Genomic DNA, 26817 nt, shown 5'->3' with positions numbered 1-26817 from the left:
CACTCATTTAGTCTTCATAACTTTACAAGATCAATATTGTCTGAGATTGAAACATGCTGAGAAAAACTGGTTTATGAAATGTGCAGGGTTTGCAAAGTGGCAGAGTCAGCCTGTAGGCCTTGGTGCTGGTTTGTGGCACTTAAGGTCATGTGTGTGCTCTAGCACCAAGATACACTCCTAGCCCTAAGTCTAACTCTGAGTCATGGTGTTATGTAGAATGCCTGCTATAAATCAAAAGAGGCTTGACATATTGCTTCTCACTGTGTCCAAAGGAAAAATGTTCTCAGCCTCTGGAGAGATAACTGTGTTTTTGTTGTTGTCATTCAAAAAGGACTATCTTCATACATGAGAAATAGGATTACTTCAAACTTTTCTTCATGTGAATTTTTTTCTGCACATCATAAGAAAAAAATAAATTCATAAATGAATTTTTAAAATAGAAAGGGGGAGATATCAGGGCAATTTCATGTTGTTTTCTGTGCTGAAGAAAAAGACCTTTATGCTATTTTCCAAACTAAACGGACACACCAGTCAGATTATCTCGCCATTTGCTATTGTAGGAATAGACTTCCTATCTGTTGAGGTTCCTCAGGAAGTATATCATGACCCTTTGTAGTTGTGATGTACCTTTGCAATGTGTCTGCGGTGCTTCCCAGAAACTGTCCTGTATCTTCCCAGCTCTTGTATTTTCCCTGTAGTTTTTCCCATTTCCTAGGAGGCTTTCTGACTTCTTTATTCAGTCCATTCAACTCTGTGAAGCTTCCTCCTCTTACCTCCCACCAGTGAACACACATCTGGAGGGCTGAAAAGTTTCTTTGTGAAGATCCTTAACATCTAATATAAGCCTGTTGACGTTGCCAGCACCCCCACCCCACTCTTTCTCTTAGGATAACTCTTCTCCTGCATTGTTCTCAAACTGTGCTTCCTAGTTCCCTGAGAATCCACAAATGTCATACCAGAAGACCCATGGGTACCTCCGGTAATTTCACCTTTTGGATGCTTATCATGAAATGCTATAGGCTGTTACGATCCAATGCGTCCACTTACACTTGCGCTTCAGTTTTACAACGGAGCAATGGAAGAGAAAAGCTTGGCTTTCTAAGAATGGCTTAAAGTACTGAGGGTCCACAACTGTCTGAGTTCCCAAGTTCTTCCGATTGAAGAACTGGATTGCTCTAGTTTGGAGGTTGGCGGCTGCATGGATAGTCCCACAACTCAGCCTGACTTTCCCACTGTGGTGCACGCTAGGAATTGCATAAAACAAAAGGTCCCTGTTCTGTTAGTTGGTGGTCACTGCGGTGAGTAAAGAGCAAATTGAAATCTATTGTCACTGGTTGGTGCGAATCTTCTGGAGAACAGGTTAGTGCCTTTATCAGTTTCCTTGAAGTGTTGATGGCCCACCAAATCTACCCATTATCAAGAATTTAGTTTGTGGAAATAAGAGCACTTCACAGATTTATAGATGAGGAGAGCAAGGAGTTAGATGGAGAGATTATTGGAATGAACTCAACCCGACACTTCCCAGTAAAGATGGAAACCAGATTTGGAGTTTAACCATATGAGAGTAGTAATAAATCATGGCGCTGCATACGATGTTACATTTGGCACTAAAAGGATATTTTCCTACTATTTCTTTTCCGTTAAAGGTCATAGAGTAATATTATGTGTTTTGTCCTGTTTAAGAGTTAAATGGGGACTATTTTAGGCCTTGTTGATGATCTTACCCTTTGAATTGCAATTCTCTAAACTCTGCTTTTGTGACATGAAAATAGCCATAAATTCAGAAATGATCGTGGCTGCATTCCAATAGAACTTTATTTGTGATCACTGAACTTTCACTTTTGCAGTTTTTAAAAACATAGAAATAAAATCTTAAACATTTTCCTCTAATATTATCCTTGGTAATGCCACATACAATTTCAGTGTATTTTGGCCATATCTCCTCCCACTCCTCCATATCCTACCTTCATGTGTTCATTTTTCATTATTTCCCGCCTAAGTCTTCCCAGTGCTGATGAGATGTAGAAGTGTTCGCTCAGATTCTGGGCCCTAGTATAACACTGTTGCAAGGTGAAGAATACCTGTATGTTAATTTTACAATCAGAAGAAACAGTTATGGTTGCTATACACCTGAAGGTAGTTTTAAAAGGTTAAGGCCCTAAATTCATTCAAGAGAGACAGTCGAGGGTCTGGGAAGATTCACAACTCTGGTGTCTTGACCAATGGGGGAAAAACTGTTTGGACAAGCGCACCATGGGTGGAATAAGGAGAGATGTGTGACTACAGGGAAGAGACGTCTAGGATGAGTTAGGGATAATTATCTGTAAAGGAGAGGATTCCTGAATAGAAGTAAAATCATGTCCTGAGGCTTGATTTGCTGGGCTATGACTGAATTTTATCTGCAGCAGGAGCATGAGGACAAACAAAGGAAGAAACTGAGGCATGAGGTAGAAGCAGGGAAGGAAAGGCTTTGTAGGAAGCAGGCTATGTGACTGACTAGGTCTTGGAATAGAAGGGAACTGGAGAACAGGAGGAGAGAAATGAAGGCTGTCTCTTACAAGCGCCTCTTCTGGGTAGTCCAGTTAAACATGGCAATGGCGGTGTGAGGAGATTCAGACATTTTGAATTTGAGGAAGTTGTTGAATCAAGTTTTGGTAAAGATTTTCAGAGGAACTTAGAGATCAGGAAAAATATAAAATTTATAGAACTTGTAGGCATAAGAGCAGAAATCTTCACTTGGAAACAGGAGGGAATAATGAACCTCCTCATCAAATATGATTTGCATTTATCAATTATTAATTATCTACTAGACTTTCCTGGATCACATAAGGTTTCAGGAATCTGGGCTTAAAATGTGGTCCTTTCTTTTCACACTGACTCATATATGTCGTTTTCATGGTCTTAGGCCTTGGAAGATCGTGTGTGGGGACTCTTACAGGAAGCAGACAGGACGGCTGAAGCAAACAAGGAGCAAAGTGAGGTGTACGATGCCATGGCCCAGACTCTGGGCGAAGCATGGGCCACCCTGGTCTCCATGCTTGAAAGAAGAAGGGAGCTCCTCGGACTGACATCTGAGTTTTTTCAAAGCGCCTTGGAGGTACGTGTTTCAGAAAGCATTTGCTACTCCGTAGCAATGCAGACAATCAGCACGCTCAGAAATGTTTGACAAGCTAAAACAAATGTCACACACGTTTAAGATGGCAGGATAAAGGATATGTAGACAATACATTTTGTAATGTATATATAGCATAATATAATATATACACACATATATGCATTGTATATGTTGCATAAAATATATACATATATGTATTGTATAATATATAAAGTATAAATAAAATTAATACTTTTTTTTCAGAGCTGAGGACCGAACCCAGGGCCTTGAGCTTGCTAGGCAAGCGCTCTACCACTGAGCTAAATCCCCAACCCCAAAATTAATACTTTAAATATAGATTATCAGTCATATAGTTAGTTAAGTAAATGCAGAACTCTTACACATGTCACTTTGATATAATTCCTTCTTTAGAAGAGAGCAATATAATATAGTTTAGAATCCAAATGCTATTACCATACAATTATTGGGGAATGGCAGTGTGGAGGATTTTTATTGGCTAAAAGTCAGAGGATTAAAAAAAATTTCACAATATTCCATAGAATGTTTGGCTTGTAAATATCTCATCTTAGAGTATTTTCCTGAGGAATATAGGCGCTGTTCTAAAAGTTTAAACCCATTAAAATACAAGGAAAGGAAGAAAAAGGTCCTGAACTTCAGATTGTTTCTGGCTCTAGTTGGCCGCATGAACCTGGGGGAAACAGAGCTTAAAAATGAGGCAGATTCAATCTCATGCAATAACCAACCTTACTCAGAGCGTCTGACAAGTTACACACCGCAGGTTAAGAGGCATCACTTAAGCAAAGCGTCCAATCACAAGGACAAGCTGCACTGCGAAAACATGGTTTTCAGAGGCACACGAACGATAACAGCTGAAGTAAATTCTGCTACACCGGGTAGGAGCAGGAAAACACATTCCAAGAGCAATTCTGTGTTTTGAAGAGACCAAGGTCACAAGACTCTTGTCTTGTTTTCTCACAAGCACTTAGAATTCTCCACACACACAACTTCATTCCTGCATTATGTTCCAACATAGATGAATGGCCACTGAACCCTTCTGTAATTTTTCTTATTTTTTTTTACATTTTTTTCTTCGTGGAGGTTATTAATTTTAAAATGTGAGATTCCCCCTATTTTTTCAGAAGATATATATTTTGTGCCAGACAATTACTGGAAACTTCACATTTTTAACTCCTCTGTCAGTGGTAGCAACATCTTGTTGTGCGACTGCTACTTGGTTAAGACAAAACACTAACTTTGCAAATCAAGATGTTCTTAGAAGGGAAAGTCAGGCGTTAAATCCAGAATTACAAAGGTAAAGAGATTAGTCACAGAGCCTCAAATTTGAGGTGGACAAGATGCTCCACGAACTGATTTAGAAGAGGAACAAAACCCGCACTGTAGCTCTTAGGACACACGCCACAGCGCCATGCTGAAGCGCTACTCGTTTTATAGACCGTCTTCGGGGAAAATTCAATATATGGTCTCCTTTCTTGAAAGAAGAAATAAGCCAGCTGAAATATGCTCACAGAAGCCAAATTACAGCTCTAGCGGAGTCATTCCATCTTTGTGGGAGGGGAGTAAATGTCACCGTCTTTGAAACTCAGCACTCTTGAGATCGGCAAATCGTCTTTTCCTAATGTCGGGCTCAGTATTTGTTTCTCGGTGTGGTTTAGAGTTAATGATAGCTAATTTTCTCCGTGATGTAGAAATAACTTCCAGATACTGCAAGGAGTAGAAGGAGACACTAAATCGAACCAGATCAACTGGGCACTGTTATCCGTCCACTCAAGTGAGCTTTCATTGGGTCTAGGGAAATAATGAAATATGTCGGTATTATCGAGCTTCCCATTCCGCAAACCGCTCAGACTGAGTGGAGGGCGGAGTCCTTCATAATCTGCGGGCGGCTTCTCTATGGCAAAGCAGTTTTCACCAATGATCAAGAAGGATGAGGAAATTAATTTTAGTTCTTGTTGAAGTCCCCATTACCATTCCTACTCTGGACAAGCATCAGAAAGAGACAGGGAAAAATAACCCACAAGATAAGAGTTAATAGGAGGTCGAGGAATTTCAGACCATTGTTTTTGTTTCGGTTTTACCAATTTTGAGTAAGGAATCTGAAATAGAAATATAAACTACACCATGGCTGTAAGTCTTCTGTACTGTTCTTCTGGAAAACAGCAGATAACCTACAGGGGTTCTTCTTTTGAAGATTCTCTTGGAATAATATCTTTAAAAAACCGGATGAATGAGAGACGGAGAGCTTGTGTGCGTGTGATCCCCTGTAAGTTTAATCACACCAGAGTTCTTTAGAGTTGGAAGAGAAGTTAGGGTGAGCTGCGGTGGCTATTATAGGATAGGATAGCATCTGACTCACGAGCTTAACTGTCAGATGGGCGTCTTCTCAAACACTGCTGTGTCTGGGAACAATGCACCTGAGTGACAGTGGCCAGTGGCCTGACATACAAGACGGCAGAGGCCTTGGGTGCTTTTCAAAGTGACGTGCCCAGCAGCGCCTCTCCTCATTCCATACCACTTAGAACTGCATTTTCTGAAGCTGCTATAGTACTCAAAGTGTGATACATCCTCTTAGTCAACTTGTCTCATAAAATATCAAATACCACCAAATTCAAAGACGGTACTTTAAAGAAAGCAAAACAGGAAGTCTAGTGCAGTGGGCGGCTTCTTTGTCTTTCTCATGGATACTTTGCCTTGATTGTTTTGTTCTAAACCATATCCAAAGGTGGACATTTTACCAGGCTCTTTATGAATTATAATAACTTCTACTGAACCTTGGTGTAAAAACATATGGCCTGTATGTAAATACGTGTCCCAGCATGGGGACATTGCAATAGAATAATTACCTCTACTTTGCCCCACCTAAAATTTATGTTTAAGATTATCTCCCTGAGTTATCTCAAATTTACTTAAGAAAAATGTTTTTGAAAATGAAGTTGATCGTATTGGTCAGCGTGTGTGTGTTATACACTGTCCTTGACGTGGAGAAAGGCTCCAGTTTTCATTCGTGATTTAGTCACACAAATAAGGCACAAATACCATGGACACAACTTCAAGTAGAGTTGCCAGTTACAGCTTCAAAGATTAAAGCTCGCCTCTTCTCTCATCCCCTGCAGCATTCCTTCTTATGAAATGAATTCATTTTATTTTAAAGTTTATTATGTACTTTTATATTAAATTTCATTTTAAATCGATTTGTTTTCGTCCTCCATCTCTTCTCCCTTTACACGTGTGTCTGTGTGTGTGCACGCGTGTTTTCTTCACGAACATTAGACTGCTATTCAGAAACATCTATAGTTTATATCTAAGCTTAAACACACAGAGGGGGGGGGAAATCACAATATTTAAGTAGATTTTTCTCTGAGCAAAGTTAGATTTACTTTGATTTTATAGAGTATTTGTTAGCCAACCTTTTGTCGATTTTTGTCAGTAAGTTTTCTGGCTATTCTTTGAGAACTATCTTAGAATATTGATAGTTACTGAAGTTATGGCTATAGGGAAGATATAATCTCTATATAATCTTTCCTATATAATATCTTTATAAGGTAATTCGGGGTGAAAATGTACTAGATATTTGAAGATTGTTTATTGGGGTATATGATGTGTTTCTAGTTACAAAGGGGAAATGGAGGAGAAACTGTGGCATTTCGTATGATTAGAAAATGTAAATACTTTCACAATAATCTAGATTAGAAAATACTAACATGTGCCCCCCCTCTCATATTGAGTCATCTAGGTCATTGGTATATGAGATCCATAAGTATAATAAAGCATTCTGCTAGCTTTTTAAAAATCATTTTCATGTCTTTCCCTGTGCTCTTTCCATAGTTTGCTATAAAAATAGACCAAGCTGAAGATTTTCTGCAGAATCCTCACGAGTTTGAGAGTGCCGAAGCCTTACAGTCACTTCTTCTGCTTCATGACCGACACGCCAAAGGCAAGAAATACGGGTTCCCCCTTCGTCTCAGCTCTTGTAGATTTCCAAAAATGTTAATATATGATTCTTATGAATGGCGGTATTTGGGGTTTTCCTACTGTCATACTTTTGTTTGTTCCAAGAAAGGGTGAACAGAGCTTTGCTTTTGGCCACCTTCTGAAAGGAAGCACTAGTTGTAGGTGACTGCAGGGGAGGTAGAGAGGGCCCGGGGAAAGTTCCTGGGCCTGCTAGAGCTTCATCCACAAGGACAGAGGCTGCTGTGTCCCTCTATCCCCAGCATCTCTCAAGGTGCACAGGATCCTTAAGCTCTACTCACCGGCTGAATTCGGTAACCGTTCCATCTAAGGGTAGATAAATGCAGACCAACCTTTAAACATCAGCCGTAAAAAGTTCCTCTTTTCCTCATTTCAGTGAAAAAGAATGTGGATGGAAAGTCCGATAAAACACTAGGCAGAGTGCTTTGGACTCTCAGAGTGTCTAGAAGTATAACTGAGTTGTCAAAGCACAGTTTACATTCCAGGTCTTCACCACAAGACTCGGGCTCCGTGGAGAGGAGGTGTCACCTATGAAAATAATGTAGATAAATGGTTTGGAGAAGGCTCCTTTTCTTTTTAAAAAAATGTATCATAATCTGTTAATGGGCCTAAGTAAAATGCCTTCGTAGATTTATCACAAATTTTTATTTCATTGTTAGTGTTTGTTCCATTTTATTTTGACTTTTACAAAGACTCCATGTAGTCGATATTTGTCACTTTTAACTTGATTTGATCCCCAAAAGTTTGGCCATGCTGGAAAAGGAACAAAGCAATAAAGTGATTTTTTTAAAGACACAGTGCGCTCTCCTCTGTCTCTGTCTCTGTCTCTCTCTCCCTCTCTCTCTCATTCTCTCTGTCTCTCTCTGTCTCTCTCTCCCTCTCTCTCTCATTCTCTCTGTCTCTCTCTGTCTGTCTCTCTCTTGTTCTTTCGTTCTCTGTCTCTCTGTCTCTTTCTGTCATCTGTCTGTCTCTCTCTTGCGTGTGAGTGTGCATCCACGCACACACACACATACACACACATACACACAAACACACACACACATACGTGCATACTGCATATTGCTCTCCAACTCTCTATAAAATAGTTCTTCATTATTAATTGCTTGCTACAAATTTCCCATAATAAAGTGATTAATAACTCTGTCTTTCCAGTGTAAATTTTTATGGCAGCCTACCAAATGCCTAGATGTGTTTCTCTGGTGATTTCTCTGTCGCACCTGTCACTGAGAGATATAAACAGTAACAGTAGACTCAGCACTAAAGCATCAGCTGGCTGTTTTGACAAGGCAGCAGTTATCTCCCTGGGTCCCCTAAGGCTAAGCTGAATCACTTAACATTCCTGGTAGGAGGCTGGAGAGACTCAGGTCCAGTGACCAAGATGGGTTCTGTGGCCTCAACTCAATCTCACCCAACCAGTGTGATTCTCACACAACTTCACTCACTGGAAGCGAAGTAACTTTACCCCATGGAAGTGGGGACTTTCCCATAAATATGTGGTGTTGAAGAGGAGACTGTTTAATATTCCTTTTTCTGCACTTGCTGGTATCTTCAGATTTCATGGGGTCTGTGCCACAAAGAAGCCAGCTGACACAGATGCACCCTGTTTTTATTTGGAAGCCTGAGGCTCTGCTGTCCTGACAATGGACCCGTGTCTCACTTCTCAGTGTAACCTTTGAGAGTCTACTGAGCATCATCTAGGGTTGACAAGATGGATGAAATGCTAGCTGAACACAGGAAGCATACTTTGTCTTTGGTGGCATGAATCTTGGCATAGTTTTAAGCCTCTCTGTGTGATACTGAAAGATTGTAGGGGGCAGTGATCAAAAGGACTGGATCCTAATGAATAATGCCCAGTGGTGGCTTCAAGAGCTTTGTTTTTATAAGATGGGATTTAGACTAATCAGCCCGTTCAGTGGGATGTGATTAAGATGATATAATTTGAAGTGCACATTAATGCATAAAATTTCTGATTGCTAGGCAAGGGCTTTGTACCTATCATCATCATTAAATTTATGGGAATAAAGTGTGAGTTAGCAGTTCTAGCAAATTTGTGAGTTGCTGAGCAATTGAGTTGTATAAAGTATAAGTATTGATAGCAAAATATAACTGAGAGCTATGATGAAACTTATCTCCAACTTCCCTTTTCTTCATTTAGCTTCACTTGTGTGATCACTGTGTCCCATTGTGTCAGAACAAGATGAGTGGGTTGAGGTTTCTGCCTTTCAGAATGTTCCAGAATGTTCCATCAGGGTACAATGCTTTAGATAGCTGAAGACTAACATGGCCTCACCCATCTTCTCTCCTTTTGAGCTAACATTGTCTTGTTAGACTTTTTCGAGAGAACAGTTTGCTGATTACTTTCCCATCTTCTGTTTTGAATTCAATGATATAGAAGAATGTTTCTGAGCAGTTCTTGATGAGGAACCCAGGGTCCTGCCATTATACTGTACTAGAATCAGTAACAAGGGCAGTTATTAGCTGAATATTACAGCCAAGACAAGAGCTATGAAAGAAAGTAATGTTGTGCTATGGAAGTGGTTAATAGGAGTATTTGGTTGAGTTTATTCTTTGAGGAACTGACAACTGACAGGCCTGAATATGCATAGAATAGTGGTGTGAGGAAGAGAGTTAAGGTAAATGACATTCTTGACAGAGGAAATAGGCGAGAATATAGAGGCAGGGGGAAGCATAAATGTGTGAAGAATTTACAGAGGTAAGATGGAGCCTTTTGGAAAGGAAACTAGAAATTAGGTTGTGCCAGATGTGATAATCTACTTTAAAGGAGCTAGCCCTCCATCTTAAAGCAATAAAGCTGTAGGTGAGAGAGGACGACAGGAAAAAGTTGGAGGTTGGCATCGCAAAGGGAAGAGAGAAATGGGGGACGGAGATAGAAATAGGTAGAAGAAGATGGAGTAGGAGAGAAAAGAGAGACATCTCCTGGGACAAATGCCTCTTATCTTAGATGGGGCACTAATCACAGACTAAAGGAAACACTCATACATTTAGCTTGGTGAAATGATAAGTCTATTGGGGTAACTTACGGGAGCATGGCTGACTCAGAACCAGGGAAGCCACCTCACCAGGGTCATGACTTGTAAAAGCTACATGCCTAACAGCTTTCTGCTGAATTTGCAGACAGATTTACTGAAAGGACTCTTGCCCAATAAATATTTACAGTTCATGTAAACATTCCACCCCCAGGAATGTTGTAGATCTTATGACTTTAGAGCACTTGGGTCTTGTAAGTTTAGTGAAGTTCCTGTGCCTCATAAGTACTATAGTTTCCTGAGTCTCAGGAGCCTTCCTCCTCCCTTGAGGAAGGATTGGGAAAAATAGCACTAATCACAAAGCATATTTGAAAGGATCTCTGTGGCTAAGTGTGAAAAATGGATGAGTGGGTTGGGGTGGGGGATGCAGTCAAGAGAGGGTTGCACAAGTCCAGGCAGCAGGTGACACATTGGATCATGAGATGGAGAGAAGTGACATAAAGAAAGTGAGATGGGTGTGTAAAATAGAAAAATCATAGATGGCCAGATAAGGGAAAGCATGTGTCAGAGAATTCCTACTCCTGGCTTGTAAAAAAGTGGACATACTCTAAGCTGTTTCTTCCACCGATGCTGGTGTTTAGATCTTCAAAGCACTGCTCTCAATCCTACCTACCTCTCAGTACCCTCTCCTCCAGGGGATCCTTCAGTTCTTAGGATTTAAATCCCCATTCTACAGTATACAGTACAATCACTATAGAAGTTGTTAACTGGTGATCCATTTGACAGACACATGTGTTTGATCACATGGGATTAAAAAAGACAAAGAAATTGTAAAGCATTTAAAATATTTAGACATTTACTTTCTTTTCAATGTATCTTCTCATTAGCATGTTATTTACACATAGTGAGGCACACAGAAACAACTGCACAGGTGTTCACTACTGTATTTTTTTCTTTCCGACTTTCTTCTAGAACTCTTAGAACGATCTCTAGTCCTTTTAAACAAAAGCCAACAACTCACTGACTTCATAGAAAAATTCAAGTGTGATGGATCTCCTGTGAATTCTGAGCTCATCCAGGGAGCTCAGAGCAGTTGTCTGAAGATCGACAGCCTCCTTGAACTTCTGCAAGACAGGAGAAGGCAGCTGGACAAGCACTTGCAGCAACAGAGGCAGGAGTTGTCTCAGGTTCTGCAGTTATGTCTGTGGGACCAACAAGAAAGCCAGGTAAACATAACTGGACGTGGGGTGAAATCTCGGTCTTGGCCAGTTAGTTATTCTATGACCTGGTGATGATCTGAACTGGTATCGCAATTGCCATGGTAGCATGTGTTAGCGGCTAGCCTAAGAGCATTTTCTCCTATGTACTGTGAAGCCTTCCCAAGTAAGTATGCATATGAAAATGAAGAGTCCCATCTCCCTTTCCTTATTGTGTTAACACCGCAAATGGAGGAATGTCTAGGTGAACATTTGAAAATAAGTGTTCTATCACTGAGCTTGTAATCTCCCCTCCAGATCATTACTTTGGGGCTTTCCATTTTTTTTTTTGGTTCTTTTTTTCGGAGCTGGGGACTGAACCCAGGGCCTTGTGCTTCCTAGGTAGGCGCTCTACCACTGAGCTAAATCCCCAGCCCCCCATTTTTTTTAATTCTGAAGTATGAATTATGGTTTCCTGGGAGTCAGAAAGATGCACCGAATTGTGCTCAGTTGCTGCTGGTGCCATTGAAACCAATCTGTAAGTGCAAAATAGAGTGAGCTTTCCTGGAAGACGGGTCCCATCCCAGTGGGAAAAGGCAGAGCTTTGCTCGGTGTCTGGATGTTTGTGGTTATAGGAGTTTAGAACTCCGTGGGTTTGCAGACTCAAGAGAGCTCATTATTCAGACTGTAGATATACCATAATCATTTCAAAGTTATAGTGGCCAAAGGCCCTGATCTAATGGCTGGTGTGTTTACTGCAACATTTCTGTTTGCTCCAATCCCATGCTCACAGATGTATAGATTCAGTGGCAGCAATCATATGGAGGCTGCCCTCCTGGTCAGGATGCATAGGAGAGGGTTCTTTCTATGTTTTCTACTTTTATAATGCAAACTAGAAGACAGACATACAGCTAGAAGGATATGTGTGACCAGGAGAATTTGGTTCTTATGACAGGCTATAAGTGAGATTTAACATGTAACATTTATATTTTTCTTATGGAGGAGCTGCTATTTGCTGTTCTCTAAGTGTATCTGTAAAGATACACACAACAAAAGTCAGGGTCACTTTACCTCTTAGTCTTTGATATTTGGTGGTGGGTAACTCTCACTCTGGAGGAGAGTGTCTGGGGAACACTAGGAAGCAGAATCTCTAAGGTCTGCCACCCTCCTTTGAGTAGAATACTCTCAGGACATCTAAAATGTCACCAGAATTTGCAAGGTGTGCCCCAGCATGTGAAATTGTTGTCACTTGAGAGGTGTGAGACCGTATGATGAGAGAGTTATAAGTGAATAATGACAGGTCCAATTGAAAGTCCAGTGGGATATGAAGGTTCGCATTGCTCCATTAATCAGGCGAGCCTCTTGCCGAAGCTACCACAGGTTAGAGACCCAGTACAGATCCCTCCGGCCATATATTCTACTTGCATCCTGTTACCTTCTCTTACAGGCTCACCTTCTCTGTAAGCTTCCTCTTCCAGCATCTCCTGCTGGCTCCCACCTACTTCTAATGCTCTACTGCCTGTTCCTCATTTCCTGAGCCCATCTTTATCCCCCATCCCACCTTCACACATGTGTCAGTCAGGGTGCGGCCATGGAGCACCGTCGTCTTTCACTGACAGTGGGGGGTTTACCAAGATAAGCATGTGCTCAAAACTGTTCATTAAACAAATGCTCCTGAGTTCTTTGTCTTCTGCATCACAAGCAGGCCCATTACAACACATGCTCTTCCTTCACCCTTCCTGCTCCCCTATTCCCAATTTAGCTTCTCTGGCATCCAGTTCTCTCTTAATCCTGACCTGCCGCCATGTTCCCAGAGTGACCGCCTTTGTAAGGGAATTTCTCAGTGATCCTTTTCTTCTTAGGTTCACCGTTCAAACCCTTAACTCTGATGTTTCCAAGATGGACTCAAAAGTCCTCTCACTGTCATGTATAGGAGATTGTCGTTCATTTGTGTTAACCCAGAGACCCTTCCTCTCCCAAGGAAAGACACGTCTAAGAGAATTTTGCTAAGCAAGAACAATCGCTCCAAAGGTGGAAACATAGTTACAGTAGGCTTTATTTATTTCTTATTTTTGAGATGGTAATTTTGCCTTCCCACTTCACTGCTGCTAAACTAATCAGTCACTTCAGTTCCTGCAGTATAAGAAAAAAAAAAAACCAGAATCAAAAAGTTCTAAGTGAAAATATACTAGCTCAATTACATACTGAAGGAAAGTTGAGGTATCTTGACGTCCTTGGGAAACTGAGATGTTTGGTGATAGCTACAACCAAATATGGTAGGTTTCCTTCCCCTCCCCTCCCTTCCCTATACCCCCTCCCTCTCCTACTCTCTTCCCTTCCCTTCTCTTCCCTTCCCTTCCCTTCCCTTCCCTTCCCTTCCCTCCCCTCCCTTCCCTCTACCCCCTCCTTCTCTTACTCTCCTCCATTCCCTTCCCTTTCCTTCCCTCCCCTCCTCTCCCTTCTTTTCTCTCCCTCCCTCCCTCTTTTGGAGGTTGGATTTGGAAAGACGCCCTTCATCTTTTAGAGAAGTTTTCAGTTGATAGGGTAATTGAGCAGAAGGTAGACATTTTCTATACATCCCACCCCAGCGACCGTATCCTCTACCTGAAGAGGACGTTAGCACCGCTGATGTTCAAGCATTAAGGCATCATTATCATCTAGGGTACTGTATCCACTGAAGTTCAGCCTCAGTGTTGTACACTGTGTGAATGTGGACAGATGTATAATGGCCGATGTCTGTCGTTATAATACAATGCAGAATAACCTGACTGCCCATCAAGTCCTCTGTGCTCTGCTAGTTTATCCCTCCCTCCCCAGCTGTGTACACTGGTCCCCTTTACCTAGATTGTCTGGTTGAATTATACATTATGTAGCTTTTCACGCTAACTTACCTTTCACCCAGTAATAAGCAATTAAGTTTCTCTTCTGTCTTCCCATGGCTTGATAGCCGATGGTCTGTCTGGGGCTGACTGATATCCCATTGTCTGCATATACAACTGCTTATCCCTCTACTCACTTGCTAAGGAACATTTTAGTTGCTTCCAGACTCTGGCAAGTGTGAATAAACAGCCATGGGTAGGTTTTAGTGTCAAGTTAGATTTCAGTTCGTTTGAGGAAATAACAAGGAGCATGTGTTGGACAGTGTGCTTAGAATATGCTTCCTGCCATCCAAAGTTAGCTGTGTTTTCTGCCAGCAATGAAGGAGATTTCTGCATTCCATTTCTCTGCCTACAGTGGATTCTACTGGCCTTTCCAGTAAACATATAGCAGTATTTCATTGTGATACCTTATCTTTAAACTGAGAATAATACAAAATCAGCGAGTTGTTCTAATAACAAAATGCAATAGCGTGCACAAACATATAGCACACACTAGTTTCTCTGTTTTCTTTTCAGCTAAACTTACATGAACTCCTTCCCCAGGTTTAGTGATACCACACACGCTGGGGCCCCCCGATGGTATACATTGTTGGATGCCCCATAGGCCTAGCAAGAAGATCCATTCATGGAGAAGATGATGGATCGTCCATTTGTATTCCATTCCTAACAGTCCCGAGCCAAAGCTAATATAATTATTGGGTAAGACTAAACAGTGCTTAAATATAACTCACTGATGAGTAAGATAGTTATGGCCTTAAACACAAAGTTAGACTTGTTCTCTTAAAACGGTCCATGGCACATTTTCTCTCGCTAACTGCAGTGCAGCAGCAAGAGCAATTAATAATAACTATGCTTCGTGCTTATGAGAACACACATCCTCCGGCCAGACTGCTAGGTGGGTTTGAATTATGGCTGCACCATTTATCAACTGAGTAACTGAGCCATTATTTAAATTCTCTGAAATTCTATTATCTCTAAAAATGTATATAAGAACAGTAATTGGCTGGAGTCTTATTAGGATGACCAAGTCAGTTTTTTTTAATGTCCAGTACTTATGGCAGTACTAGGCATATAGAGACTGCTGTATCAGGACAGCACTTTTTGTCCTTGTACCTTAGAGGGAGAGTGTAGGTTCAAGATAACACCCATACTACCCAGAGCAGGTAAAGATTGGTCTCGGACTGAAGGACAATCTTGTTACTTACTCTGGACTCATAAAAGTAAAGCCAAATAAACAACTTTTATAGTCTTAGTAGCCATATTCATTGACGGGCACTCAGTTACAGTTTTTTTAAACATCAGTATTTTCCTAGCTGTATTGCATACTAATTTTCATGTGTTGGAAGTGTGGGGAGCACTGTCCACTCAGATGATTGAGGTAAGCATTTGGCATATGGTCTGCCCATTCTGGACTTTGGTTCCAGCACAAGTCTAGCCATGTTTATGAACATTGTGTGTGTGTGTGTGTGTGTGTGTGTGTGTGTGTGTGTAACAGAAAAACATAAGCAGAACCAAAGGCAATCAACTAATATGGCTTTCATAAATAACCAAATAGTAGACATATCCTTGGGTCAAGAGAAGAATAAGAAATTTGATGAGTCTATTGTATGGATTGTAACATGACGTAAGCAATGTCCCCTCGGTGAGGAGGTAGAGCTATAAAAGTTTTAAGTGTGCAGCCTTGATTGCTATCAGTCTAAGTAGACGTTAATGTAGTATCCAAAAAGCTGAAAATGTTCTGTTCATAGTTCTGTAGATGATATGATATAGATGATATAGATGATATAGATGATGATGTAGATGATATAGGTGATATAGATGATATAGATGATGATATAGATGATATAGATGATGAGATAGATGATGATATAGATGATATAGATGATGATATAGATGACATAGATGATATAGATGATGATATAGATGATATAGGTGATATAGATGATAGAGGTGATATAGGTGATGATATAGCTGATATAGCGCTGCACTTGGCTGCATGGACACTGGATGGAGAGATTGCTAGGGAGTTACGGAGAAGAACGTGATATTCCTGTACAGTGTATCTGATAATCCTAGAACATGGTGGAAACTTAAGAGGAGAGTCTTGTTGTGCTGTGCTTGTTTTATGGGGCATAAGGACTGGGAACAGATACATTAACAAAATGGCAGCTCTGTCAATTATTCTATCCACTTAAGAAAAAGAGAAAGGAGGTGACTAAACAGAACAAAGACCATGGATGTCTGACCATCTGAGGCATCTCCCCTAAGGATTATTTGAGACAACTGATACTTTGGTGACTCTGGACGCTGTGGCCTGATGCTTTTGAAAAGGTCAGTTAATTCTCTTAGGAGGTAGGAAGCTAAAAGACTGGCATGATAGCAACTAGAGATGTTCATTACTCACAAAGGGAAGTGAGTGGAAATGAATTCCTTTTCTGTCTTATTTGGGATGTGATCATCTGAAAAGCACAGTCCCTGGGCGCCTTCCTTTATCACTGTTTTTCATGTGTAAGACAGTGTGTGCGTGTCTCATGCCGACAGACAAGCAACCTGCCCTTTCTTTCCAGCCATAGCAGCATCTTAGTTAGCAGATAATCTGCCTCATTAATGAAAATCAGAAGCAGCATGGAATATTTTGTGCATAATTAATTATCTTGGCAAGAAGATTTATGAATGTAATTTTTCTCAATTGTTCCAATCAGACATAAGTGAGGCAAACAAATATACTAAAACTGAGTTATTCGTGGCCTCTTTATGCAAGGCAATGCCAAGGGCATCTAGAGAATTAAGACAGGGGGCAGGTCTACCCAGGGTGTACCAATACATATATTTGTGTATGTTTTTGCAAGGAGGGGAGAGTAACAGAGTTTTTGGGGACAGCACAGCCATTATGAGATCCCATATTCCCTATTAGCTACAGAGATGGCTTCTGAGATACCCTGTAAATGTGTGGCTTCGATGTGATCTTGTGCCTATGAGACACTTCCAACATTTGCTTATTTGTGTGTCTTCCGGCACATGCTGCTGCTTCCTCATTTACCGAAGAGTCCGAATGAATGGCCAACGTAAGTTATTATGAGACAGCGTAGACGGAGTTAAGAAGCTTAAATTTTTTTCTTTAAGTACATTTTTCTAATATAGTCTTCTGTAAGGCAAAAATAGGCGGGAGCGAGGGAGAGTTATAATTAGCTCAGTGATACAAGAATCTGGGAGTTTGGTCCAATAGCAGACATAAATATCAATCCATATGTAGCTTAAAACGTATCATAGAATTTTATTTTGGCACACTGGACGTGCCTGGAATTCTTCTTTAATTCCTTGTTAGCAGGAAATGCAAAGTATCTTAATGTTTACAGGAGGAGCTTGGCGTTCTGAAAGCGCTAGACGCTTGCTGACTAGAGTGAGTGCTGATTGTCATTGCTTCAGCCTGGTCAAGGGCCACAGCACAGGGGCTCTGGGGCAGAGGGCACGGATACCTTTCTAGGCTTTTATACTCACCAGCAAGGCTATTAGCCTCTATGTGCTATTTTTTCTTTGTGTGAAATGAGGCTAATAATGGGAGCTATCTATTCACTTGTTATAAAAATAAAGACATAATTATGTATGTAAATATGTGGAATGCATAATGCTTACTAGAGCACTACTTGATATCTAGATGTTCAGTAAATCTTCAAGTGTTCACTGTATGTCATTTTCGAGCTGTAGCAAGAGCTGGCGTGAAGCTGCACTTTATCCAGACCCCAGCTCATGTCTAACCTGCTAGATGAGTTAGCCTCACTCTATGTGCGAGAGAACAGAAGCAGCTGGGTATCTGGCCTAGTTCAAACATCACCCTTCTCTGCAAAGTTAAAAATCAACTTCTGTTGCTGTGAAGAGACACCGCAACCAGAGGAACTTATACAAGGAAGCATTTAACTGGGGCTCGCTTACAGCTTCAGATAGCGAGTCCATGACCATTAGGGTAGGGGATGATGACCGCAGGCAGGAAGCATGCTGGAGCAGTAGGTGAGAGCCTACATCTGATTCATAGGAACTAGAAGGGGCGGAGAGCTGGCCCTGGCCTTGGCTTTTGAAACCTCAAAGCCCATCCCAGGTGACATGACTCCTTCAACAAGACCACACCTCCTAATCCTTCACCTACTGGGAAGGAAACTCCGAATATATGGGCCAATGGAGGGGGGTGGTATTCTCATTCAAACTAGCAAAATCTCTTTAACTCTGCCTTTTAGCTATTTCTTTAGCACAGTTATACTTGTTACGTTTGACCACATGCTCATTAGACTCATTCTTGTCACCTGTATAGATTACCCATATTCAGCCCTGCTGCAAAATATTAAAAAAATCCCAGAAATAAATAGTCCATACAATTTAAATAACATTTTTTACAATGTATTATTATAGTAGTTCCATTTGGGGTGTGCATATTTTCAATGGGGAAGTTCTTCTAACAACTTGTGTTAGAACTAAAGCTGTGTATGAAATCCACCAAGTTGTCTGGCTTAGGAGTAGGGATGGTGATGTGAGAGAGTCAAGCTGTGGTCTTAGTCCTAGTGTCTGTCTCTCTGTCTCCACACAGGAGTAGAGTTGGTCCAGATCTCCAGGACCCTAAGAGTGTGTCTTAGTTCATTACTGTTGCTGTGATGAACACCATGAGGAAAACAATTTGGGGGGTGGGGGATTTATGTGGCTTACACTTCCATATCACTGTTCATCATCGAAATAAATCAGGGCAAGAACCCAAAATAGGGTAGGAACTTGGAGGCAGGAGCTGATGCAGAGGCCATGGAGGGATGCTGCTTATTGATATGCTCCCCATGGCTTGCTCAGCCTGCTTTAAAACCCAGGACCACCAGCCCAGGAATGGTACTACCTAAAATGGGCTGGGCACTCTCCCATCAATCACTAATTAATAAAATGCCCTACAGGCTTGCCTGTAAGAAAGAAGACATTTTTTAAATGGGGTTCTCTCCTATCAGATGATGTTAACTCGGGTCACGTTGACATAAACTATCCAACACAAAGTGGAACTAAGTTGTGTCTGGAATACTTTGCCTTAGGTAGCTTTGGCACTGTGATTCGTATTGTATAGGACTCCATCCTCTTTCTTGAATAAAGAGGTTTTTCCATTGCTCTGAATTTCCCCACAATGAACTAGAGGTATCATTGAAAATAAAATTCAGGTCTAGAGACTTTTTAATTCACCGGACTATGCAGCTTTCTGCTAGCAATTAGGTGTAGTTAAAGAGCCTGCCCAAAACCTAAAACAAAAACAAACAATCCCACAATTTGAGGGCAATATTGAAAAGGAAAGAGCCCTTAGTATCATTATACTTGGAATACAGATGCCAGAGGGCATTATATGCTAATATAAACACAATAATTAAGTAGATGGCTTTTTAAATGTACATTTTAAATAGGAAGATTATCTGTGAGGGTATTTATAAAGTAACCAGTTTTTCTCCTGACAAATGGTTCCAGCCGCCTGCCTGCCACCTGTCACCAGATGCCTAGGATTTGAGAATCTGGGGAGACAGTGATACTTTCCTGCTGACTTCAGTAATTTGAGAAAGGCTTACAAATTCTGCAAAAGAATGTGACTATTGTCCTTCTCAAACTTGAAACTAGGCCCCCAGATAATAGGCTAAAAAATTGTATCAATTCAAAAATGTTTCTAAAAATAGAAACAAAGTACAAAATTTTGGCAACATTAAAAGATGACATTGCAACAAATCTAGTTTTTAACTTAATAATTAGCTTCACAGAGATTCCATAATCAGGCACAACTGGGACAAAGTGGTTTAGACTGTCCCACTCTGCATGTGGACAGGTTTTAGTTATAGCCAAAGGAAAAGGTGACCTGGGCAAAGAGCAAGTATGTTCTACAGAGATGTCTGGACTGATTGCTCATAACTGTTTTTCTTTGAAGGTGGTTGAATGGTTGGTGACTGAAACACCACCCCTTGTGACAAGTGTAGGTCAGCCTGTTTGCACATCTCGCTACTATCCTCTATGTATTGAAAAGCCAGTTGAGACCAGATGACTCAGGTGCACAGCAGCAATCCAGCTCTCGAGTCCTGTGGTACAGAATCAGCAATCTGGCTCTGCTGCCTAGTCTAGTGTACGTTCCCACCTGATGTGACAGGTGGGTTTCTCACGTCTTCTTATCGCCTCGTTAAGCACCACAGCACATTTGACCAGATTGCCTAATGCAAGATAAAGACAACTGTTTCCTCTGCTCTAAGCAAAAGAAAGTAGAATCAAAGTAGACATTGGAACTGTGACACCGGCTATAATTGCAAACATGTTGGTGTTTATGGTAATTGGATGGAAGACTGTCAAAAATGCTTGGGCCGAGGAAGATAAAAAACAAAACAAAACAAAACAAAAAACCCCACAGAAAACCTGATGCCCTTTTTATTCTTTGCCAATCTCTTTCTTTCCTTTTTCTTTTGTCTGAACAGTAGCTGGTTCTGTGCCAAGAACTGTTCTGTACAAGGAAGAGAAAACCAAAGTAATTTGAAGAGATCATTATTTTTTAAATGTGTTTCTGTTAAGATGGTTAGAATGCTTTCTTTCTTTCTTTCTTTTTCCTAGCTCGCCTTGCCTAGAATAGTTTTAAATAAAGGTAAAAACTAAACCTCATCTCAGTTTCTAGAACAAATTGCTGAAAAGAGAAGCAGGTTGCTTGTGGCAGTCTGGGGCAGGGTTTCTGGCTTCCACAGCCCTTCACCTTTTTTGCTTCCAGACTTTTTGTCTTTGACCTTTACAGGACACTCTATGCTTCTTATATCCTCTGTGTTTTAAACCGTGTATCATTCACAAAAATAGAAGTCTTAGTTTGAGTGCTATCGACCACCTCTGCCCATGACTGGTTTCTGACGGCTTGACACAAATGCTTCCACTGTCCTCTCTAAGTGCAGTTTCTGTTGTGCCCCCGATGGTGCTGTCATGTTCCAACAGATCCTATGGTTGCAGCCTTGTCTTACTGTTTTAATGTTAAGAATGTTCGTAGACATGGACTTCTCCAGAATCCTTTGTTTCAACATTAGGGTGTGATGGGGAGAAAGATAAATACTGGAACAGAAAACATGGAATCCGACCAGGGAGGGCATTACTGCCCCCAACCCTCCTTGCTGGTTGCATGAACTTGGGCAAGTGATTCACCCTTGTTCCTTGGTTTCCTCATTGGCTGTCTCAGTTGCAGGAAGAGGGTGGACAATGGCTGAGGTAACATTATAAGGTGCACAGAGCAGTGCCTGTTGCCTCTGAGAAGCTCACCATCTTCTTTTTCTTTGTTTATTTCTTTTAGTAGGCATGGTTGAGGTAGAATGTGCAACTGATAAGCCCTTCCTTGTCCAAGGCTAGCACACAGCAGTCTTCAACTTCCTGTTTAGTTCTTAGTCTGGTTCACCCCTCCCTTCAATTCTTACATACCCTCAGTTCCCCACACTGAAACGAACCAAACCTCTTCCAGTAAAAAAAAAATAGTTTTTAATAAGCTGAAGTGAATAGTTCTGCCGTGTCTGCAGAGGCATCTAAAACCACCTTCCAACACTTAGCTGATGAGATCAGTCAACATCTGCAAAAGGCTCCTTAGATCTTCACCCCAACCTGGACGTCCTTGAGTGTGTGCTACTAATACCTCACTCCACCCTTCTCTTGGCTCTGCTGTGTAAATTCTCCTTAATTAAATCTGAGTCAGTCTTCAAATTTACACTTAACAACTAAAGATATTCTGAGTTCCGTTGACTAACAGCCAGCCAAATAAAATATAATGCAATGGATATATGTGGTTTTAAATATCCCAGTGGTTAGAAGTGTAAAAAGGAGAAATATTTAAAAAGTAGAAAGCCACATAACAAGTAAAACATTATCTATCTATCTATCTATCTATCTATCTATCTATCTATCTATCTATTATTTACCTCAGCATATCCAAACATATAATTTTGATAGATGATGAGTACTAATATTGCTAGTGAGATTATTTGCTCTTTTTAAAATATCCAAAGACCATATTCTCTGATGTGCAGTTCACACGTACAGCCCTTTTCAGGTTAGACTAATCGTAGCCCAGTCAGTGTGCTATGGTGGCTATTCTCCTGAGCAGTGCAAGTCTACTTGACAGAATTTTTCTGCCAGTTTTCTTAAACTTTAGAAATAATTCTTGATTTTTATTAACATCCCATTTTTTCTTCCCTCCCTCTCTCCCACTTTTCTTCCCTCCTTTCCTTCTATCCTCTCTCTCTCTCTCTCTCTCCATCCATTCGTCTTCCTTCCTTTCTTCTTATCTTCCTTTCTTCTTTGTATCTTTATTGACCCACTTCTCTCTGTCTTCACCCTCAGCCACCCAAAGATGTCTCAGCCACCCAAAAGATCTGCCCCATATCTCCTCTGACTGAATCCTGTCTCCTCTAAAGACCTAGAACCCATGCCAACCAACAGAGTGATTGTAAGTTCATGAGTTGAGTCAGGCTGGATGGTAAGGACAGAGACAGGCAAGGGAAAGTTTTCATTTCTCCCCTACCCTATTGATTGATACACAGATCCAATTTCCAGTGACCTCTCTGAATGTTTTCTGTTCTCTCTTCCTCCCCACATGCCTCCTTTTGTGGCAGTATTCTGCAGAAGGGTTCACTGGCTGGACTCATCACTCAAGCTTTTTGGATGGCAACTGGTGCAATTTAAAGGCTTATAAAAAGAACCCTTGGAATAGCCGTGCAGCTGTCTGTAGTAACTGCTTGTGGGATGTAGTGAGTGACTGACTGGGTATCAGAGCACTGTGGTGGATACTCTTGTGGTTATTTTGTGTCTTATTTTAGCTGGAGAAGGACTCTGAGCCCATTTGTGTGCAGCTCAATAGCACAGGTGGTAAACCTAATCTATGAGGCCGCTCATGTGGCTGAGTGCCTCATGGTAAGATATAACTGGCTAATGACGATCTACTTTAAGCATTCATACTAGTTTGTGTTTTTTCCTGAAGTGTATCTGGTCAGAAAAAAAGGGGTCGTGTGTCTTGAAAGGCAGAACAAAATATACTGACTATCGCCATAGTTTTCTACTTCCAAGGCACTGCTTGGTAGGAGTACTAGCTTTTGAAGGGTGAAATAGTGTCAGTCAAATCTACAGGATGAAGTCAGTCAACACTATTTACAAATCAAAACCAGCTGTTGTAACAGTGTAGACCTTCAATCCCAGCACTTGGGGAGCAGAGGAAGGCAGAACTCTGTGAGGTGGAAGCCCACCTGGTCTATGTGCCAAGGTCCAGGGCCAGCCTTTCCATATCTAACTATATGGTAAGATCTATATCCACAAAAGAAGGAGGAGGAGAAGGAGGAGGAAGAGGAAGAGGAAGAGGAGGAGGAAGAGGAGGAGGAGGAAAGACCAAAGGAAAGAAAGAATAAAGAAAGAAAGAAAGAAAGAAAGAAAGAAAGGAAGGAAGAAAGAAAGAAATCACAGAATCTCTCTCCCTCCCTTCTAGATTTCATCATCTCTGACATGTGTTAGATGACAAATTTTTGACTCACAAATTAAATAGGATTATCTGAGGCCCTGGGCTTCTCACCTGTTTAGGGAGATTAAGGAACACCTGCTTCCTCCTTTGTTTCATTCACTCAGCATTCATATTAGCTGGCCCACAATAAAACATTCTTGAGAAGTCTACCCCCACCCCAACTTTAGCTAGGAATAGAAAACACTCACTTCTAGTCCTCAACAACTAAGTAATCTCCGGGAGATACTTATATTTATGCTCTCTTTGAGGAAAACTCCCTAATCACTCCTCTGGTCACATTTTTGTAAGCACTCACTGGTACTGTTGAAAGAAACTATTTTACATAAAAGTAAAAAAAAATTTAGTGCTCTTCATTAAGTGCCCTCTGTGGGTTCTTATATGTATATTGTACTTATCTAGTTTTAATTGGATACCAGAAAAAATGGCTTCAAGGAATAATAAATATATAAAAATACTATATACATGTTTATATAACGTGAAATATGTATCACATACATTACCAATATTATGAAGAAGATTAATTTCACATGACAATAGCTACAGGGTAAATGTGGGATTTTTGTTTGCACTGATAAAGGGCAAACGTTTTGGTAAGCTGGAGAAACCCTGTTGCTTCATAACTTATTCCCTATTCTGTGCTGGGAAAACACTGAGTTAGTTCAGACCTTCTGCTCCCAAGATCAGCTGCCACACCAGCTCCCTCATGGCCCACAGGCATTTTAAGGCATTCTATTAGGGTGAACCTAGTCTACTGTTGCCATCTGCGGAGTGTGAGGCACATTTTCAGTTTGGAACTTTAGACCTGACACCCTTTCCTCAGCCGCCTGTTTCATGCATTCTTTCCTGTTACAGGAGCTGGAAGAAGGCCCATGACTGTGCAGACAAGATAACTAAGGCCTCAGAAAGACACAGTATGACTCTTGGCTAAGCCCACCATTTGGAGCAGGCTGCCAATTTTCATCTTTGAGGTTGGCAACAATATCCCCAGATAACAGGGCTGAAAGACTGTAGGTTACATGAGCATAGTGGTGGGGCACAGCGGAAGAGCATGGATTTTGGAATTATGTACACTTGGGGCAGATCCTTCCTCTGCTGTTACCATCTGTCTCTAGATAAACTGCTTCAGCTCTCCAAATTCATTTGCTTCTTCTGTGCGTTCATCTGATTATATTGCTCTTGTTGTGGGCTTACTGAGAAAAACGAAGATGGTGCTCTCAAACAAACTGGCAACATATCTACGTTATAGCACACTCTCTTACAAATTAGTCATTCTGATATGATTCAGGGATAATACTATACAGAAGCAGATAGTACACATCTAGCTGCAATTCATTTTATGGCTATCAAGGTTCTTGTGTTCAGGAGTCAAGTCAAAAGTCTCGCATGAAGTTATAATGTCTCCTAAAATTCAGTCTCGCTAAAAATGCAACCCTACAGGCTTAACGGCAAAATGCTTGTTTTGTTTGTATGAGATCCTGGGTTCAATGTCAGCATTTCTCCAAACTTAATCAATTAAAAAAATTAAAGTAAATATTTACTGCTGCATTCAAGTTTCACCACAAAATTTGGTTGTTTTGATATGGTGTGTCGCGTACCCTATACATGTATCTGGTATCTGAGTCCTATTCTTACAATGTCAGTGGAGTTTAACAACGGTTCCATTTCATTTCTCAGTACAGATTTCTGCCAGTGACTAAAAGTGAAGTACTTTTGTATTTTCTTTTTGTATACTAGAAAACATGATTCCACATACACTGTTCAATATCTTTAACTGGGTCTGTGTAACCATACCCAGATTCGTGTTTATATATAGAAAGAAACTTCTATTGAAAAGAAATCGAGATGTATGGACTGCATGGGATATATTGTTGCTTTCTGAGAAAATGCTGACTCATTTCCTCATGCCTTATAAATCCACTGAGCTGCCAAGGGAGCCGAGCCCTGTACTCTTATCTGATTTATTTCATCTATTTTTCCTTAAGCATTGAGAGGCTGAAATAAGAGAACATTAAAGACCTGGATGATAGTAACATCCTATATAAATCATTGTATGTAGAAATACATTGAAATACTTTGTTTTGAAAGGTACTACTATGTCTGAGTTCAAATCCTCTATCCCAATCGTTTAAATATTGGTTCTTTCTTCTCACCTCTTTCCCAGGTTTCTTGTTGGTTTCAGAAAACAATAAGAGATCTGCAGGAACAGAGTCTGGGTTCATCCCTTTCAGACAACAAAGAGTTAATCCGTAAGCACGAGGACCTGACCATCAAAGCAAAGGTAAGATACATTATGGTTAGTGGGAAGTGCAAATGGGATTGCTCTTGAAATAGGCTTGAATCATTTATAGGGGACAAAAAAATGAACAATCCACTGTTTGCATAGAAATGATTGCTAGAGCATTAGGTAATGACACGACCCAGTAACTTCTAGACAACAGTAAGGCAACAGCTTGTACACACACACACACACACACACACACACACATTCACATACTTATTCACAGACATCTACATACATACTCACATGTCATAATGATCACAGACCCCTAAGAAGTTTATCTTTTTCATTTTTTTAATGATTTGACTGAAACAAATCAGAAACTTGGGTATAGAGAGTGTCCTCATCAAAGTTACATCTTATCCCAGGCAGAGGTGGAATTCAATTCTGTCCAATCCAAGGCCCCAGTTCTTCAGTATTAAGCTTCACGATATTTCTGCAGGTTGTTTCTTTGCTGGTGCGATGGTTTTGTTTGGTTGTTTTCTGCACATTGTACTGTCACCTTGCTGGTTTCCCCACTTGCTTCACATTCCTCTGTTTCCTGAGAAAGTGGCTCCCAGCCAGGCATCATTTGCAGGTGGTCTGTAGAGAACTAATGGGAATTACACCTAGAACATCATAGGTGATTAGTAACACGTTAAGTGAGGTCATGAAAGCTGTGAAACACTTATTAGTTGGTGGCTGAAAGCAAGGAAGAACAACCATCTACTCATTTGAGACTTGATGGAAGGCTTGCAGGGCTAGATTTATTTAATTAGGGTTAAAGATTCTAAGGACATGATATTCTTAGTTTCATGTGACCTTCTTGATGTGGTTGAATGCCACAAGTATATTGTAGGCCTTCAAAAGTCTAGTCTCAAT

General features: G+C 40.8%; 1 protein-coding gene across 3 annotated transcripts in view; it reads left to right on the top strand.

Moving 5' to 3' along the window:
* Ccdc141 (coiled-coil domain containing 141) overlaps positions 1 to 26817 on the top strand; it is a 160154-nt gene that overhangs the window by 37655 nt on the left and 95682 nt on the right. For 2 of the 3 annotated variants that reach the window (XM_003749494.6, XM_063285277.1), the window contains 4 exons: positions 2906 to 3097; positions 6959 to 7067; positions 11062 to 11315; positions 25840 to 25956. In XM_003749494.6, coding sequence (XP_003749542.2) covers positions 2906 to 3097; positions 6959 to 7067; positions 11062 to 11315; positions 25840 to 25956 — 672 coding nt within the window. Of the gene's footprint in view, positions 1 to 2905; positions 3098 to 6958; positions 7068 to 11061; positions 11316 to 24403; positions 24647 to 25839; positions 25957 to 26817 lie in introns of those variants that run through there. The other variant, XM_063285279.1, reaches the window with a different exon arrangement.

The sequence above is a fragment of the Rattus norvegicus genome, chromosome 3, assembly GCF_036323735.1.
Source record: "Rattus norvegicus strain BN/NHsdMcwi chromosome 3, GRCr8, whole genome shotgun sequence".
NCBI lineage: Eukaryota > Metazoa > Chordata > Mammalia > Rodentia > Muridae > Rattus > Rattus norvegicus.
Note: the sequence above shows the minus strand (reverse complement) of the source record. Positions and strands in the feature narration are given on the sequence as shown.